This window comes from Gambusia affinis, linkage group LG05, assembly GCF_019740435.1.
Source record: "Gambusia affinis linkage group LG05, SWU_Gaff_1.0, whole genome shotgun sequence".
Classification (NCBI taxonomy): Eukaryota; Metazoa; Chordata; class Actinopteri; order Cyprinodontiformes; family Poeciliidae; genus Gambusia; species Gambusia affinis.
The window spans coordinates 846,333-865,947 of NC_057872.1; the positions used below are offsets into that span (position 1 = coordinate 846,333).

The following is a 19,615-nucleotide window of genomic DNA, read 5'->3' on the forward strand; positions in this document are numbered from 1 at the left end:
AGGTCAACCCAAACTAGTAATACAAGAAAAGATCAAAAACCAACAGGATAAGACTTTAGTACAAACCATAAAGATGCTAAAAATTTAGAATTAAAGCATTTTTCTCATGAAAAATGCTTTAATCTTTATCTCTTGTAGCTAGTTGTAAAGCTAAAGCTACAGGAAATTACATGTTAAGAAACACTCTCAAAGCTAAGATTAAAGGAAATGACACACCAGGGAACGCCCTCTTTAGGGCATAGCTTAGATAGAAGCTAACAAATAGAATTACAAACTTTTGCTTTATGCCATTTTGTCTTGCTAGCTCCTAAAGCAGGGGTGTCAAACGCTGCGTCCAGGGCCAGTGTCCTGTAACTTTTAGATGTGTGTCTGCTGCACCACACTGAGTAGAATAATGAGGTCATTAATGCTCTGGAGAACTGATCTACACAAGGAGGAGGTCATTAAGACATTTCATTCGTGTTTTGTACCTGTGGCTCATCTAAAACCTGCAGGACAGCGACCCTCCAGGAGTTTAAGACCTGTGTCCTAAAGGTAGCATGAGAAATGGACCAGCTGTATTTTGGTATTAACAAATGGAATTCATGAATTCAACTCATTGACTTTTCTTCAACCTCATACGTCAAGAATTTAGTCCGGAGAATGGATAATTCTCTACACTAATCGGAAGAAGTTGTAAACATGGAAAAGTTATAATGATGAAAAGTTGCTATAAGCTGTATGGGTTATATAACTGACAAGGTATAATTGTAAGTAGTCCGATTATTTTTGATAACTCTGCAGAACGGAATGATACAATTGCAAGTAATATCTTACTATTCAACAATGATATCAACAATTGGGAAGTGATGTGAAGTACAGTCAGAGATGTTTTGATTGCAAATGTATTAAATGTTCTCATCTGTAAGATGAGAAACAAAAGATGACTCAGATGCGGCGAAAGAAAAGGGAAAGTTGTTTTGGACAGAGGTGGCTATAGGGAGACTCTTTTGCAATAGCTTCAACGCCAAAAAAAGAGAATTTGTCAGAAAAAAGGGATGATTTTATCGGTTCATTCAAAAATTCATGTAGGCATCGCCCCTAAAAAGTATAAAGCGGAAGCGCTCGGTAACAATCAGGGTTCTGCCTCGGGGACAGTCTTCATGCACACATCAGGAGTGAAGACTGTCTTTCACCAAACTCTCACTGCATCCCTGATGAGGCCAACCAACAAGCCAAAGGTTGAGGTTTCAGAATTTGGATTTACTCTTAAGACTGCTGCTTCACGTAGGGTTTTTCTCTTTGTTGGATTCAAGAACTTTCACAGGTTTTGTTAAGAACAAGTAGAGGAATTTTCCAATTACATTTTTGTGGCTGCATCTGCCCATTGGGGAAAAAACTATTCTACCACGTTTTCCAACCAAAGAACAAATGGATTAACCCAGCAAAGGGATTTCCATGTGGTTTGAGCCTCTCTCTCTCTGTCTCCTTGCAAATGTATTATATTAAAAAAGTTCACTCAGCCACAGTTTTAATTTTTGCAACTTATGTACTTTTTCTTGTTTTGCTGGATTTCTTACTGTTTTGTAGAAACTTAGCTCTGCAAATTAAAGCAATGAAAATCTTACTGGAAGTTGTGAAAACTCGATTGTTGAGATTGTCACCTTCAAGAGTTCTTCATGGTGTTAAATGTGGTTGCAATGATCAAAAATAAGCAGAGATTTTTATCTGTTGTTTTGACCAAGAAAATAAGCAACATCCGAAGTGTATTTTTCCATACTTCTAAAACAATTCAGCCCAATTCCAGTTAGTATAAGAGGTGAAGCTGCCGTTAACGGGCGTGGCTGAGGAGTTTGGTTACTGCAGGCTGCTCAGTTTGAACAAGTCACCAGCTCAAGTGGGGTTTGATGCTTGGATGCTAGGCAGCTAGAGGCTAACCAATTCTCCTCGCCACCATCTTACAACACTGGACCCAGCAACAACTGGAAAACAAGCACTGAAATAAACACAGAACAAAGCAGACTGGTAAACACTAGTCTGCTTTTATCAATCTCAGAATGCACACCAACACGTGATAACAGCCTCAACAAGTAACAACTTGTTGGTCAGAGAGACTCAAAATCTGACTTAAATGAAAGCTAAGAGTGTCTCCTTTAAGATGATACCATTTACTATATTATAGATCTTTGACCTTTGCTGTTCACTTTCTGAGCTGTTAACTGTGACTCTGCTACTATTTAGGAAGACCTATCATTCCAAAATATTAACTAAAAACATGTATCTTTTCAAAAAATAAGGATAGACTTTGCCAGCCTGAAATGAACAAAAAGATGGTCTATCCCATGGACTAGTGTTGGTGACTCAGCTGTCTTTAGGATGCTCACGCACACTATTGCTGCTTGACCATTTATTGATGTTTGGATGGAGACCTATATATATATATATATATATATATATATATATATATATATATATATATATATATATATATATATATATATATATATATATATATATATATATATATATATATATATATATATATATATATATATATATATATATATATATATATTTATTGTGATTTAATTTCTTTGATTTGGGTTAATATTTTTATGTAAATTGTGTCTTGTATAGTAGTTTTCTTTATTTCTTTTTTTTTAGACAGGAAACGGACAGATATTGGTGTCGGTGGTGGACTTTCTGGGTGGTGGTCCTTTTTCAGTTTTTTTTATTTTTTAAATTTTTTTTATTATTGTTTTACTGTGTTGTTTGCTACTTCAAGCATCAGAAGATGATTTGCGCCCATGTCAAAGCGTGAATCATCTCAGACTGGTTTCTTGAACATGACATTAAGTTCACTTTGTGTAGGTCTCTCCTCTTGTCCGGCACTGCAGTCCCAGAGCTGGGCAAGTTAATTGTCTATCTTTACAGACTATTTTAAAACTATCTTTGAGTGATGGTCTTAAATTATTATTTTTATATGGATAAAAACATGCATTTCTATAGTAAATAAAATTAGCATATTGGGTGAAATTGTCCCAAGCCTCATCTGTAGGAAGGTGGTGTGCCTTTAAGGTAACTTTTAAAGTAGGGTTATATATGTGGAAATCAAGGAAAAAGACTTAAAACGAGCTCTGACACTAACTTTGTACAAAACCCAAAAATATGTGGAACATTTTTCAATCACTTTAGTGAGCTTTTGCCTGTTAGGTGCATCATTCTCAATGCTGAGAAACCTGGAGACAGAAGTGCCAAATAAACTGTATGATATACTTGAAAACTTTGGTCTGACTCAATTTGATAAGCAGGAAACTCATTATTGAGGCCACATACTGGATTTGATTATCAGCAAGGGTGTGAATATTTCCAAGGTCTCTGCAATTGATGTCCTGTCTGATCATTTCTTTCATTTGTTGATCCACTCAGAAAAACAGATTTTGCTTTTGCTTAATGGTTTTGATATTTGACAAAATGTAGTGTTCATTGGTTGTTTCATAATTGATGACTTCATGATGTTTTTATTTCATAAGGCACTTTGAACTACTGAGTTGCTTAACTTTGCTATACCAATGAACTTGACTTGACTTAATGCTAAGAAAGTCACTATATAATCAAGTTTTTACAACCAGAAGTGTAAATAAAGCAGAATGTGTAAACATGGAACTAAAAGAATAGTAGCATCAAAGCTTTAAATAGCCAATTTAAAACTTCTGTTTACGAGGTCAAAATTTTTTAAGCTATCTTTCACATATGCAGCTTTTTTATAAGCACGTAAAGTAACTTGATTGTGCTATAAAATGGCACTATGGGCCTGTAAAGTACATCATATGTCCCACTCCAGACTTTTGAGTTAATTTGATCTCATTCAAAATTCCTCAAAAGTGGTTTAGTAATAGTTTAGTTGACCATTACTGGTCTTGTTTGAGTGAAATATTTTAACTAGAAGCCAATGTATTTCTTAGTAATTTTTATACTTCATAAAGAAGTTGTCTGTCTTTATTCTATTTATTTTTGTTTAAAATAAAGAGAGTGACATTAACAAAATTTCTGTAAATATTGCAGTTTGGTCAAATAGGCACATTTTCAGTCGTAGTTTCTGGGACAGGCACCATGATATATGTGGCAGGGCCAGCTGGTTGAGCATCAGTTTCAAAATTAACTGCATTAACTGCATTATTTAATACCACACATCATCTAGGTATTCAGAAAAACAATAACCGAAAACTATTTGGGGAATATTTCCTGATAATCACCTTGTCTTGATCATTTTTATCTAATTTACAAGTTTTGTAAATAACTGCCTTTAGCATTTATTAGTTATTCATAGCCAAACAAAACCTGATGTTGCACAACACTAAATAGCAGCAGAAGTGTAGATAAATAACATATATTCATCTCTGATTACTTTGGCGTTACTATCATTTTACAGGGGAGTAGTGGCATTTTCATTGTCTGTCTACCTTTCTTTCTACACCTGTAATCACTGAGAAAAAGCCAGGAGCACTTTATTCTCTAAGGGAGAAGATTTGAAGGCATTTTTCAAACCATTTGAAACCTAATTAAGTCACATCTTCAAGGTCCCGCCCGCCATTATTGTGTGTAATGACTTTTGGTGGCTGGTCGATATTTTAGATCAACTGGGTGATTTGTGGAGTGCCTATCAGAATCTTTTGGAGTCACCCTTGACAAATCAGACGATTGAGCATGCAAGCTTCAGACTGCTGATAAGGCAAGAGCACAGGCTGTGAATACATGGAGAGTAAGATAACCACCTACACTCTAAAGCAGGAAGCGAGCAGGTTGGTTTCCTGAAGCCAGAGTTCATACAATATTATATAGAAAGCATGAGAGGGAACACAATGAATGACTACCTCACCAAAAAGCTCATAGAAACCCACCCACAAGACCGTAATATATAGCTCACATTTTTTACTGCTGAAAAACAACAGTTTAGCTCCAGCCTCTTTCATCTTCCAGAACCAAGAACAAACAATGTTCCTTATGCTTATCTGACTGCATAAAAAATAAATCTTTTCCCAGATTAGGAGCTTTTTTAATGCATTTCTCTTCTCAGACATGACAGCTTTTTTGAGAAGTTCAAACAGTTTTAGTTTATCTCTTTTTCTCAGTGGAATGGCTATTGGACTTTACCACATACTTTTGCATTTTAATTTATGAAAAGATGTGTTTCATGTGCTAACTACAGTCAGTGTACAGGTTTATAAACACACTGCAAATATGAGATAAAGGACATTCAAATGTTGTTACACAATACTAAATTAGGGTCACCCTAAAATGACTTTTAGACTCAGATCCATCAACTGAAACTAAGCCGAATTCAGAACCTCAGATGAAATATGTGAGTGACTGACAAGAAATGCGTTGTTGTGGTTAGGACTGGGACACATAACAAAACCTTGATCTTCTTACTGTGTGGCTATGATTTAAACTAAACTGAAGAAAGTTCTTAACCCAGAGCAGCTACAAAGACATTGCATATTCATTCAGACTTTATGCGATGAGATGTGATAGAGTAGACCAGCTTCATTAGCAAATAGGCTAGTAAAAAGAGTAAAGGAAATTAGCATTAGTGAACGTTAGTTTGGACTTGTGAAAATGCAGCTTGAAATAATATTCCAATGTCATTGGAAGCTGACAACCTTGTGGAAGCAGTCACAGAACCAACTGAGTGGCGTGCCCCAATGATCCTAGGACCTAAAAAGAATGGAAACGCCTGAATCTTTGTGGACTAAAAAGACCGAATAAGACAGTTAAAAGAGGATGATTTATTCCAGCAATATCAGAGGAGAGTGGTTCCACAGTTTCTCATCACCAGATGCAGCTTCAGGGTTCTGGCAGATCCTTCTGGATAAGTAGACTCCAGAAGGATGTAGTGGACTGTAGTGAGCAGTGCCAGAAACTCATCGACTCCATGCCACGCCGCATTATTGCAGTAATTGAGGCAAAAGGAGCTCCAACCAAGTATTGAGTATTGTACATGCTCATATTTTTCATTTTCATACTTTTCAGTTGGCCAACATTTCTAAAAAATCCCTTTTTTGTATTAGCCTTAAGTAATATTCTAATTTTGTGACACACGGAATTTTGGATTTTCATTTGTTGCCACTTCAAATCATCAAAATTAAATGAAATAAACATTTGAATGTGTGCAATGAATACATATAATGTACAAGTTACACCTTTTGAATGCAATTACTGAAATAAATCAAGTTTTTCAAAATATTCTAATTTACTGGCTTTTACCTGTATATTAAATGACTTGCATTGTGGCTCAGGCATTGTGCACACATAGCCGGCTATCTGATGAACTGAATAGATTTTTATGTGATTTGGCCTTTCATCCACATAAAACCCCTGTTTAATAGCACTGAAATCGACTGGTAGTAACCTCTGGCCAAAGTAAAGATTTACAAATTCTCATTTGCATTTGAGTGTAGACAGTGGAAACTGGAGATTTACAGGTCAGCATATTTACAGTCTGATGTCTAGTATGTGACCATTGTTACTGTTTGGCTATGTAGTGAGGAGAGATGACAGCTGTCAGAGAGGTGCTGATTTTTATGTTTATTCCAACTCTTTTTAATTGTTTTATAAGCCCAGCTGCTCCAAAATGTTGAGTTGCTAAGGGGAAAGAGTTTGGAGGTCAGCTGTTTTATACCAGCTATTCCTCCCAATACGGGGGTATAATGTAGTTCAACCTCCACATGTGTCCACATACTAGCTTTGAAACGTAGCTCTGCAAATTATTATTATTTTTTTTACTTTTTTTTTATTAGGTTTTAACATCAAAATACAAAATGTGCAAAAATATATGAACAAGATATGTAGACTTTTTTCTATAACAGAACCGAACATAAGTCGTACAGAACACATGGATAAGCCTTCCCAAATAAAATCCAGAGGAATAAGAAAAGAAAACAAGAAAAAACAAAAGGTAGATATGTTAGAAGAAGAAATAAAAAAGACATTAGTCTTGTGTGCAAAGTACAATGATATAAATATAGATCTTAATAGTGAAAGAAAGAAAAAAATAAATAAATTTAAAAAAAAAGGGGGGGGAGGATTTAAGAAAAAGGTACATCAATGGGTATTAATGACAAAATAAATAATTTGATAAATAATATGATAATGTAAATAAAAAAGGTCAGGCAAAAGCAAAATTTAGTTGGACACCATACGGGACGGCAATGTCTGAATAAAATCAAAAAACGGCTGCCAAATCTTTAAAAATGTAGTTGTGGAACCTCGTAGGGTAAATTTAATCTTATCAAGTTTACTAAAGTGTAAAGCATCTTTAATCCAGATTTCAAATGAGGGAGGTAAAGCTGATTTCCAGCACAGCAATATTCTACGCCTTGCCAACAAAGTGAGAAATGAAACCAGATCAGCCTTAAATCTTGACAAAGAAACCGTCTCAGAAAGTTCACCAAACAATGCAGTTAGGGGATCAGGCTGGATGGACATATGAGCTACTTCAGACAAGGCTGCAAAAATGTTTGTCCAAAATGGCTTTAGTGATGGGCATGACCAAAACATATAGATCAGTGAGGCAGGTGTTTGATGGCAACGATCGCAGTCCAGACTAACGTTTGGGTATATTTTAGAAAGCCTGGCCTTAGTCCAGTGAGTACGATGCAGGACCCTACACTGAATTAGTCCATGTCTGGCACACAGTGATGAACCATGTACACGGTAAAGAATTCTATCCCACAAGTCATCTGGAAACAGAAAACCCAAGTCCTCTTCCCATGCCGCTTTGATTGAGAGAATTGGGGACTCACGAAAACAGCACAATCTCTCATACAAACATGAAATACGACCCTTTTTCGGTGGGGGAGGTGACAAAAGATTATCCAAATCATTAGCAGGAGGTTTAGAGGGAAAGAGAGAAGTTTTTTCCTTAACATAACTTCGGACCTGTAGGTAACGGAAAAAGTGGCTCTTTGGGAGGTCAAATTTTGCAGAAAGCTGATCGAAGGAGACGAATGTGCCCTCCTCATAGAGGTCACCAAAGCTTTTGATACTATGAGAGAACCAAAAGGAGAAAGCACTATCGATCATAGAGGGCCGGAATAAAGGGTTCTTGAAGATAGGAGATTGTAAAGAAAAAAAGTTTAATTTAAAATAGCGGCGGAACTGAAACCAAATTTTCAGTCACTCTCACCATTTTGTTGTTCGGAATATCAGCTCCTGATAGCAATTTGGGAGCCTAAACTAAAGCAGACAAAGACGATCGTATACAGGATGAGGCTTCCAAATCCAACCAAGCCGGGGCGTAGCTCTGCAAATTAAAGCAATGAAAATCTTACTGGAAGTTGTGAAAACTCGATTGTTGAGATTGTCACCTTCAAGAGTTCTTCATGGTGTTAAATGTGGTTGCAATGATCAAAAATAAGCAGAGATTTTTATCTGTTGTTTTGACCAAGAAAATAAGCAACATCCGAAGTGTATTTTTCCATACTTCTAAAACAATTCAGCCCAATTCCAGTTAGTATAAGAGGTGAAGCTGCCGTTAACGGGCGTGGCTGAGGAGTTTGGTTACTGCAGGCTGCTCAGTTTGAACAAGTCACCAGCTCAAGTGGGGTTTGATGCTTGGATGCTAGGCAGCTAGAGGCTAACCAATTCTCCTCGCCACCATCTTACAACACTGGACCCAGCAACAACTGGAAAACAAGCACTGAAATAAACGCAGAACATGACTCCCTGTTGGTCGCCATTGCCTTGTGTTTTCTTAACTTTATATTCTAACATGAAATTTAATAGTAGTTCAATCTCTCTGTCTGTATACACAAAATAATCTCCTGGTGACATGTTTAATTCTTAGCAGGAAGTTGTGGGATTTCTGAAGGATTATGATTGGCTAATATAGTTTATATAAAATAACACTCAGTTGTGTAATTCAATGGGTTTGTGTAGATTACTGGTGTCAAACTCCAGTCCTGGAGGCCCACTGCCCTACGACCTTTAGATGTGCCTCTGCTGCTCCACACCTGAATAGAATAATGAGGTCATTAGCAATCACCTCCTTCTACACAAGGAGGAGGTCATTAAGACATTTCATTCCAGTGTTTTGTACCTGTGGCTCATCTAAAAACTGCAGGACAGCGACTGGAGGACTGGAGATTGACAACCGTGGTTTAGATGAACACTTTTCTTAAACCGATCAGGTGTAGATAAGATTATTTTATAGAAATTATTATTTCTGCTACATTGTTTTAAAAAGTATGAACCAGACCTCAAGAAAAGGACATTAATAGGAATGTATAATACAGCATGTGTCACTGTTTTTCTACTGCATATTTATGGTGTTTTTGTGTTATCACTTCTCCTCAAAATAAACTTGTGAAGAGCTGCTACTTACTGTTTGACAAAGCACCTTGCATATATTTTAAACAGGCTAAATAAAAAAAATGCCTCAACCATGTTTCATCAAACATTAGGACAATGTTTGATGGAAAACCATAAACAGAATATACTTCTGTACTAGTGGGTATGGTTTTCATATTGGCGGTACAGTAACATACCAAAGCATAATTGTTACGTCAGTTTTTTGCACTGACACTACATTAAGTAACTGAGGTTCATCTCCATTGAGTTACTTTAACAAAATGTTAGCAGAGATAAAAGGTATTTAAAAAAGGAGCCAAAGAATTCCCAAAGCCTATTTTGAAGCTTAACAAACAAGACAAAATGTTTCTGTTGAAGAAGAGCATATACATGTACTACAGGTCTTGTCTGGCAATGTCATCCTTCATTCCTTGTGTCTGCTGAGCATGCAGACTCTGTATGAAGGACTGACACACTGTTAGCTTCATACAATCAACTGTTCACGTTCCATGTATGCTTGTTGAGGAGGTATGAATGATGCAGGTCTGTGACTTGAGGCATTTGGCCAGGTTTCTTTAAATAGATATTTTCATTTTCTTACTAATTGGCTTAATTGACAGAACTTGACAGTATTTAAAAGTAGGATCGAACTGGAATGTATTTAACTATAATTAAATGTGCATATTTTTAGACTCAATTGACTATATATTTCTATGAGAAAATTGTGTTATTTATATTGCAAAGTGCTTTGAGATTACAATTCTTGTGAACGCATATGATTAAGTTGAATGGTCTGAAGTTACTGCTGTTTTTTTCTAGTGTTTCTCCCTATCGGGAGGTTTGACGTAAGAGATTAATGTAGCTTTGAGAATTCTAACTCCAATCTGCACCTCACCTCAGAAATATTAGAACCTAAGTCATAATATAGCTTTAGACTCAAAAGTAAGGAAGCTAATCTGTTTCATATATAACATGTAAAATTATTTTTAACATGTAAAATAGATGACCATTGACTATGAAGATCATAGCTCTAATTATTGTTACTTGTTCTGACAGTTATAAAAGCAATATCATTCTATTAATACAGGCTGCTTTGTCTGTATTAATAGATCCAATTCAGTCTTCATGAAACAATAACACTATTATTTAGATACAAATATAAACTATTTGTTTGAATTCTACATTAATCGGTGAGTAGTATGCAGTTAGAGGGTTTAACAGATTTTTCCTCCACGCTCTGCTCTTCCATGTGCTGCCTCTTTTCCCTGTGCAGCGTTAAACACATCATCTCAATAAGCTTTATCTGCTTGATTTAGTCACCATCTGTCTTATGGCTAATGCAAAACAATTTAGGCTTGTACAGCCTGGAGACAAGGAGCTCGATGCCACATGCACGGCCAGTGTGTGTGCCGACAACAACCATCACCCAACCACACAAGGTGGAAATGCAGCACCCCTTTTACCAGGTTTGATTTTATTAGCTAACAAGCAAGACAGAGATGTGTGTGATGTATGTGCATGTGTTTGTATTTGTGTGTGCCTATTAAATTATGCTGTGCCATTGTAGAAACAGTTCATAGGGAATATCTTTGGAAAAGCAGCTTAAGTTCTCTTCATGATATCTGTGAAGGCGGACGCACCGCATCCATTGGCCCCCTTCCTACTGACCCTCAGTACAACAACCTACGGTAGGTCAGATGTGATACACCAGGTGAATGCGTTGCTCACCTGGGCAGACTGTATGGGAGCCCTCCCACTCCCATCACACGCCACCCTCACCCATATCATGTTTTATGTTGTCCCTATTGGGGACACAGTGTGAGATATGATTTTTCTCTCTCCACATTCCCAGTGTTTTTTTTAAAATCACATCTAACAAAAGGGCAGCGTCTCTCATGGCTGTAACTTCAGGCAACCTGTCTGCTGATGTCTTATGTTGTTTGTTTGTTTTTTGTTCTTTCTACAGGGTGTACTGGAAAATCAATAACGCCCCCGAGGATTAATAAAATACATTCATTCATTCATTCATTTAGTTCTTGGTTCATTAACAGAGGTGTTTTTTTTTACTATGCTGTTGATACTGCAAACCTAACCAGCAACGGCGCTAGGGTCAGTAATATTATAGAAAAAAAATGAATTTAAGCTATAAAGTGTTTTTACCACACATTTGTGAGGTAAAAATAAAGGTAATACTTATATGCAAGAGTTCTTGCTTTGTAAAATATTATTACTCAGGTGACAATTAGGACTCAGTGTGTATGGTTCACAAAAAATGTTTTCCTGACAGTCACAGTTGGTAATAAACAAAGATTTCCATTAAGTTCCATAGGAAATGAATGTGGGTCATTTTTGACCCACTCACGTAAGAAAGGGATAGTAATATAAAACATGCTATTTCTTATAATGTATGAAAAGTAAATAAGAAATTTGAATTTCACATTTTTCAAAAGCCAATCAATGAATGCGGTCAGCTGTCAATCAAATTGTTTCGGTGTCATACCTGGCTCAGTCCTGCTAGTACTACCCTTGCAAGGCACTAAAATCTGAGAACAGCCGGGTTGACCTGTGTTGGATTTACTTACGGAAAACAAATCTGGCTGAAGCAGACAAAGTCCGAACTGGTTAGAGGCAGGTTAGTGGAAAAAAATCTCTTAAAAACACCACAAAGAACTACTTACGTTTTCTTTGCAACATGAATCACAAGTTCATGTTCATCTCCATAAGTAAGTGTTTGGTCCTTTTGGTTAAATTATTGCAATAAAGGATTGCAGTTTATGGAGACCATTTATATAGAGATATCACTCTGTCTTGTTTTCTTGTAAATAGTCATGTTAATATTGCCAAATTTCTTTCCAAATGCTGTTCTAAACATTCATTTTCTCTTGCTGTCCCTGTTCAGAGCAAAGCCAACGTCTGATTGCCTCAAGTAGAGAAATGTTCCCTGATTTCAAAACTTTAGCTCAAGTGGTGCTTGTAATTTCAGTCTATATTGTGGTAACAGAAGTTGGATTCATTCTTTAGATCGACATCAAAACCTTGAGTCATTTGATTAGGCACAAACACGCACTTCAATTTGACGGAAGCAGGCATTTTCCTCAAGTTGACGGGCATTGGGAAAATCTCAAACATCTGCTCACCATGACGCCCAGGAAAATGTCTGCAGCACTTGCAAAAAAAGGCATCCTTTCCTACCTCACATTCAACCCACTTCAAGCTGTTGCATCAACAACTTTGCAATGCCTCCCTCTTCTGCAATTTTTGTGATGGCATCAGTCATTAGGTCCTCCACTCTGATTTTATTTTTTTAAACATTGAAAGGGATATTTCTTTGCCACTTCTAAATGGCCTTCGTCACTGCAGGTCACAGTAACATTAGCAAACAGAGTTAGCCCTAGCTTGTCTGGAGAATTCAGAAGTCCTGTTTTTTTTAAAGATGGAATTGTTACCTCTGATCACAACCATGCATAAATGCTATACATTTAAATTTTTCTTAATTTTTTGATGACTTTAATTTTTGAGGGATGTCACTTAAACAAAATTAGACTTGAGTATGCATTCCCTCATTTTGACTGATGGGGTAAAAAGAAGAAGCTATAATCCAGATTTATTGTTAGGAAAACATAAACATAAACACACCCTTCAAGATATTAATTTTTACCCAAATACACATCAAGAGGATTATAAAAAGCAAGTAGCATACATACTGACTGCACATTTCTACTAAACACAAAACAGTATATGGCATTAAAATGATATGGTTGGAAAAATACAGTGGGTTTTGTAATGTCCTGCTATAGCTTACCTTGAAAAAAATCATTGTGGCACCATCTTCTACCACTCCATATTCAATCTTTGTTTGCTTGGCTAGATCATCTGCAGAGTCAATGGGGGACTCCATCCTCTCCACAGTGAGGAAAGCCGCCAGGTTTGCCGTGTAGGAGGAGATGATGATGAGAGTGAAAAACCACCAAATTCCTCCCACAATTCTGGTAGAGAGGGCTTTTGGCATGAGCTCAGATCCTGAATGAAAGGAGCAGAAAACGGGGTAAGGCTGGGTGAAAGACTGAGTCAGGGAGGGAGAAGCACCACAACTAGGTCGAGCCGGACCAGAGCACTGCTGTACTGATCATTCATACTAACAGGAATGCACAGGGTGGACAGAGTGTGTAGGTTGATGAAAACTGATAGTAGTTATTATTCTAGTTACCTACTCTTATGTTTTATTGGACAAACAGTTGTTATGTCCATCAGGTTATAAACTTTTACTGGTCAAATATTTGCTGCCTCGGTTCTTGAACTACAGAAGCTGAATCAAAATGTAATCTCAATGGAGTCAGGGGAGAGATGAACACTTGCTACTTGCACCACTCACAGTCAATACAGATCATTTTTCTTTGACCAGTGTTATGTTAGATATAACACTGGCACAACTCCCACATGCACCGTCTGATGTCAGAAGTTTTCATTTTAGCACAGCGTCATTGAACCTTGCATTTTAGGAAAACCCTGTTCTGTACCCTTACTGCTCACCATGTATATGTTTGTCTTATTGACATATCAATAGCCAATGATCTTACCCTAAAGAAATTGCTTTAATTGCTTGTAAGTAATGTCCAAAGTTTGGAACATTTTCTCTCATTATTTATCAACTCATCCGCATTTAATGCTTATGGATCATTAAGACGTACAGTACAGACCAAAGGTGTGTGTCCAAACCTTTGGTCTGTACTGTATATCATTCACTAATGTCAGTTTGCCAGAATAAATTATTTTATCACTTTGTGAAAAAAAGTTATAGTACACTGACAACACGCTAACAATGTTAAAACACAAGATAAATGTGGGTAACCTGGTAACCAGTGAGTGTTTAAAGGCTGGCTGTTTCTTTTTTGTAGTCAAGTTGTATTGTGTTTATAACTGTTGAGAAGGTGAAACAAGGAATTTTTCCCATTCACTAAGACAGAAAGCTGGTAATGAGACCAAGTAATACGAGGTTAGGAACTCTGTGCTATGCCCGTTTTGTGAGCCTCCATTTGCATTTCTACTTCTCATCAAAGTTTCTCTCTCGCAGTCCCTTGAGTGAGCTGTCTAGTGGAGGAGGAAAGAGATGACAAACTAAGTGCAGCTGCTGCAGACACAGGAACAGAGCAGGAAAGGCGGGCCATAAGGCACTCTGTTCTCAGAAATTCCAGAAAAAGTTCCTAAAACGTTTGTGAGGTCCTGTTAGTAAACTAATCTTTTTGTGTTGCTACTCAACTGTATACAGAAAACTTTATTTAATTTCCCTTTGGGATCATTATAGTATTTTTGAATTGCATTGTGCAGATTTTGTCTTGACTTTCCACAAAAGTAAAGGCACCTGTAATGAGGCAGTCTTTTGTCGTCTTTACAGCCTTTATAGTATCTCACAGATCATCCTATAGAATAACTATGTCCCCAAATCCCAAAGTAGGTGAAAATGAAGCTTGATGGATCCAGAGCATGACCAAAGAGCAGAGAGAAAAGGAAGATGTTCAAACCATCTCATTTCTTGATTGTAATCCAAAGTCTTTCTGTCCGGCTCTCTCACAATACAGCCAGACAGAGATTTAAAGAGGGGCATCAAAAACAAATGAGGTGGATTAGCAGTGCTTGCCAAAAACTGATGATATCATCCAGGACATGTTACTGTGAAATATTGTCTCTGAAGCCTACAAATGAAGCTTTTAGCATGTCATGACAGTCATTACATTGTGATGACATGCTGAAGTCTTTGGCCAGAGGTCTCTTCAGATTTGTTGCAAAGCTGCTTTCAGAGATCTTTCCTGCCCACAACATCACAACAACTCTTTGAAGATACATTGATTATATGAGTTACGTGATATGCATTTAATTTCTATTGGAATAAAGTAGTTTTGAAATTAATTTAAATAATGTCAAATTGATTTAGGTTAGTGATGTTTTATGCAGGGGCACCACCAGGAACCTGGGGCCCCATGGCAAAAAATTAAGTTGCCCCAAGCATTCATTCTTATTAGAGAGTAATAGTTAAGTGGAATGAATGCATGTCTTTATCTGGTTTGAAATGGAGTGTTACTATAATTAAAGTTATCCAACATCACCATCAACAACCCACTCTGCCCACTGTCTTTACCCAAATAAAAAGAAAAGATCAAAGTAACAAATAGGATTGGACTACAACTTGAAATTTTCTTAGTATGTTCCGTTACAAGCACAGCTAGTAAACAGTTCAAAGTGGAACAAGTTACCATCCATTGGTTCCTTATTCTCAGAAACCAGCCTGGAGAGGTCGGACCCAAACAGTACCTGGTTGGGGCTGACTGTCATGTACCCAAGGTAACGTCAAGACCAAACAGCACGTCCCACAGATTTCTGGGGGGATGGCAAGCCACCACACAGGGGAGCCTCTCTACATTGTAGGTCAATGAATGCTTGTCCAGCCTAGTTCCACAACCTTCAGCTTCTCAAACATAGTTTCTTAACCAAATAGGTCAAAGTTTTATTTAAGTAGCTTCTCACCTCACTACTATGGATGTAATGCCACAGCTAAAACATATATCCACATCACTATTGCAGAATTGTATTAATGCCCTCAGTCATGCAAAATAAGTCGTTTAGAGCTGCAAATGTTATATCATCTCTTGAAGAAAAAGAAACAACAATGCTAATCATTTCTGATTACAAAATGTCATTTTTAAAGAACCGTAAAACTGGCTCCTTGCACAGTAAAGGTTGCAGACCCTGCCATAGCCAAAAATTGTTACTGTTCCACTCCCAAGCTGAACAAAAACAACTAAAGAATTTTGACAAATGAGCAACTAGTTTTTGATATGTAAGTATGATACCATGCCTAGCTATAATAAAACCAAAAATAAAATTCTTTAATTAAGCTAGAATCATGTGTAGCTTTTTCAGTAGCCTGAAGAGCAGTAGTTAAAAAGATTAGTGAAAATTTATTATTAATATTAATATTATTATTATTATACTCACACAATGGAATTCTTTTCAAGTACTTCATACAAGAAGTAAGAAACGCTTACCTAAACATTTACACAACACATTTAAAATTATTATTACAGTATTGTTACAAGTCTGATTATTATAACCTGTCAGATTAATAACTTCCTTTACTGAACTCACAGAATTGCTGCTGATTCTTAGTATATTGTAACTACTTTGAAACAAGTAGAATTTGAAAGAATGCCACCTTTGCCAAAGATTCATGCCCTGTAATTTGCATGATTACTTGCCCAGCACATCATAAACCGTCCAAAAAGTTGAGACAAAGATTTGTTCATATCTTTGTTTAGAAAGCTGTGTCACATTCTCAGTCACTCTCATCCATTTGATCCCACTCCAATACTCTGTATATACTCTGTAAATACTCTGTATGTGTGCACTTACCTGACTGTGTGGCTTAGGATAGACAAGTAAGTGAAACAGGGAAGAGGTAATTTTAAGTCAAAGTCAAATGGAGATGGGAAACATGCAGCAGCACATACCAATTCATTGTTTGCATTACTTTCATTCCACTCAATCCATTTTGCTGGACAACCTATAGAGCATCTAACTACATGCACAGAGGCCCCCATGCATGATCATGGGCCTGTTTCAGAGAATGCTTGACCCCCAGCAAAAAAGTGGGACATGTTCTAGAAAAGGAGGAGCAGGCAGAGGCGTCTACCTTGCTGCATGAGAGCTCCAACTCCGAACCAGAAACTATTAAGCAGGGTGAAATTGTTTTCCACTACATCAGAGTCAGGGTTGCAGGGATGGGGGTTATACCACTCGTACGGACTAAACCTGTGGTGATTAACAGAGAGCACACAAACAATGTTCAGTGTAGCTGCACCAGCAACTGGACATGTACTATATGGTAAAAGAGAGCAGGAATAGCCACTCCATCTGGGAAAAAATAAAGACAAAATATTGGTTAAAAAATACACTTCTATGCTTTTATGTAAATACAGCAAAAAATAAAAAAATAAAATAAAATAAAAATACAGTTTATTAAATTGATTATAATCTGATTAACATTCACACTTGCAGTATAGAAGGAGTTTTAAGTTTGGGCATTTGCTATGTTGATATCTTTGTGTTGTGCCAAAATCAAACAAAAAACATTACACTTTTGCTGAATGGAAATGAATAAAACTGATACATTTTTCATAATAGACAACACCAACAAACTCCTAATACATAATACCAAATGTCAAACATGGTATTCAAAGCTTTAAGATCCGTTTGTATGGTTTTCAGCTAAGAAAGTCAATCCCGTTTCCCTTTGTGTGGCAAATAACACAAAGGTAAAAACTACAGCCATCTGTCAAACAGCTGAAGCCTGGAGTTTGGTCATTCAACAGGACAATGATCCTAAAACCTGCAACAGAAAAAACTCCAAAAACTGCCTCCAAAAACAGAGAAGCTGAAAAAAAAAGAAACAGTTATCCTCCATTACAATGAAAATGTTGTAATTTATTATAATGAAAACTGTCTGTCAACCTTGTTGAACCCATTCAACAGTCTGAAGGACAGTAGTCCAAAATTTAATGAGAGGAATGTGAGAAATAAACATGCTTATATAGAGATGACGAACTTAAGTCATTGTTGATTAAGGTGGTTCTACTGTATAAACAACAGAGCTATGGCAGAGCACTATTATTATTATTTTTTTGTACTGATTTTAATTTTCCTATGCTTTGTTGCCCATTTTAATGGCCTAAAGGGAACAGAAGATGTTGGACTTCCAAAAGAGCCTCCAAAAACTGCATCCTCATCTGAATCTCTCAGGTGTTTTCAATACAAATAACAAAGTGATTGAGGAGTAGCTTTGAATTAGAACTATTCAGTTTCTAAAAGTAGCTCCTCATGTGGGCATGCTCATATCAAAGGCAATTCCCTCAGCAATTTAATCGATGGCTTCTGAAAATAACCCCATTGTCAGCTGAGAAAAGAACTAATAATCCCTATATTCTTGGAGGAACATTAATATTCAGCAGATGAAATGGTTCATTCCCATCGTGCCTACATTGGCTCTGGTGTTGCTTCTCACTCAGCCCTCTTCTCAAGCAGAGAGATTCCTTATTTATTCATGTTAAATAAAAGTGACATTACATTCGTAAAGGTTGATTGGTCTACAATTAAGCAACCTGACCTGATTTGCGTTGTACTACTGTAGAGGGAGGAGAGGGTAACAGGGGGCCGTCTTAATTCAAGCTGCTCAACAAACTCCAAGGTTTATCCAGTCAAATTGCCATGCATTATGTAAACTCAGTGTGGGCCATGTTACTCTAATGCAAATGAAAAGTTAAACCCTTAAGTGAATAACCTTTTTTACTTGCATGGAGGCTAAAGAAGATCAATGTTTTTTTTAATTTTTTATAAGGTGTGGTAGTACATGAACACCCTTACAAAAAAAATCCCACGAAAATCACATGTGATCACATGTGACTTTCACATGTGATCACATGTGGTTCACACAAATTTTACATGTGAATCATATGAATCACATGTGAAAGCACATGAATACGTGTGATTTTGGAACGTTTCGTGGTAAAATCACATGTGATTTTTGGTGTGATTTTCATGTGATCACATGTGGAAATGTGTGATTCACATGTGATCACATGTGAATCACATGTGATTTTCGTGGGATTTTTTTGTAAGGGCTTATATGACTGTGTTGATCAAATGACAGCATCTTACCTGTATCCTGTCATTGAGGACTTCAACATTATAATGTAGTTAGAGGAGGTGTCCCTTTTGACCTCTGCATCACTTAGAGAATATCGTGTGGTGTAGCTCCATATCAAAGAGTGTACTCTTGATTTAAGCTTTAAAAGAATGATTGGCCTTAAATTAATCTGTCTGCTCTTTCAAATTTTCCCAAATTTGCTTGCTTGTCAATTTGCCATGCCAGATCGAGTTCAGGAAAACTGCAACCTTACAGTGGTATATACAGCTTCTCTGGAAGCAACACAAGGAGCCAAACACTACTCAGTAACAATAGAGGTGATATGCTTTATTATTTACATGCCTGACTGTAGTTCTGCTTCTGGTGATTAGGTCAGGAGGTGCTAACCCAATGCCACCTACAAGAGACCAGTAAGTTTAACCTGTTTCTCATGGAAGCACTGCTTGACTTATTTTCTGTCCGTGTGATCCAATTACCCTGCCCTTACACTATCTCATGTCATCAGTTCTGAGGAGTGGGGTGGGGGTGAGGGGACATTGAGCAATGTCAATACAGAGATAAGAAGAGACAAAAAGAGAGAATTCACCTGCA

The 19,615-nt window shown here is 36.9% G+C and overlaps 1 protein-coding gene across 3 annotated transcripts in view; it reads right to left on the bottom strand.

Annotated features, from left to right (window-relative positions):
• The window catches only part of grik2 (glutamate receptor, ionotropic, kainate 2), a 369,508-nt gene that overhangs the window by 63,852 nt on the left and 286,041 nt on the right, over positions 1-19,615 (bottom strand). For all 3 annotated transcript variants that reach the window (XM_044116261.1, XM_044116262.1, XM_044116260.1), the window contains 2 exons: positions 17,015-17,133; positions 13,133-13,350 (listed from right to left, as the gene is read on the bottom strand). In XM_044116261.1, coding sequence (XP_043972196.1) covers positions 13,133-13,350; positions 17,015-17,133 — 337 coding nt within the window. The remainder of the gene's footprint in view (positions 1-13,132; positions 13,351-17,014; positions 17,134-19,615) is intronic.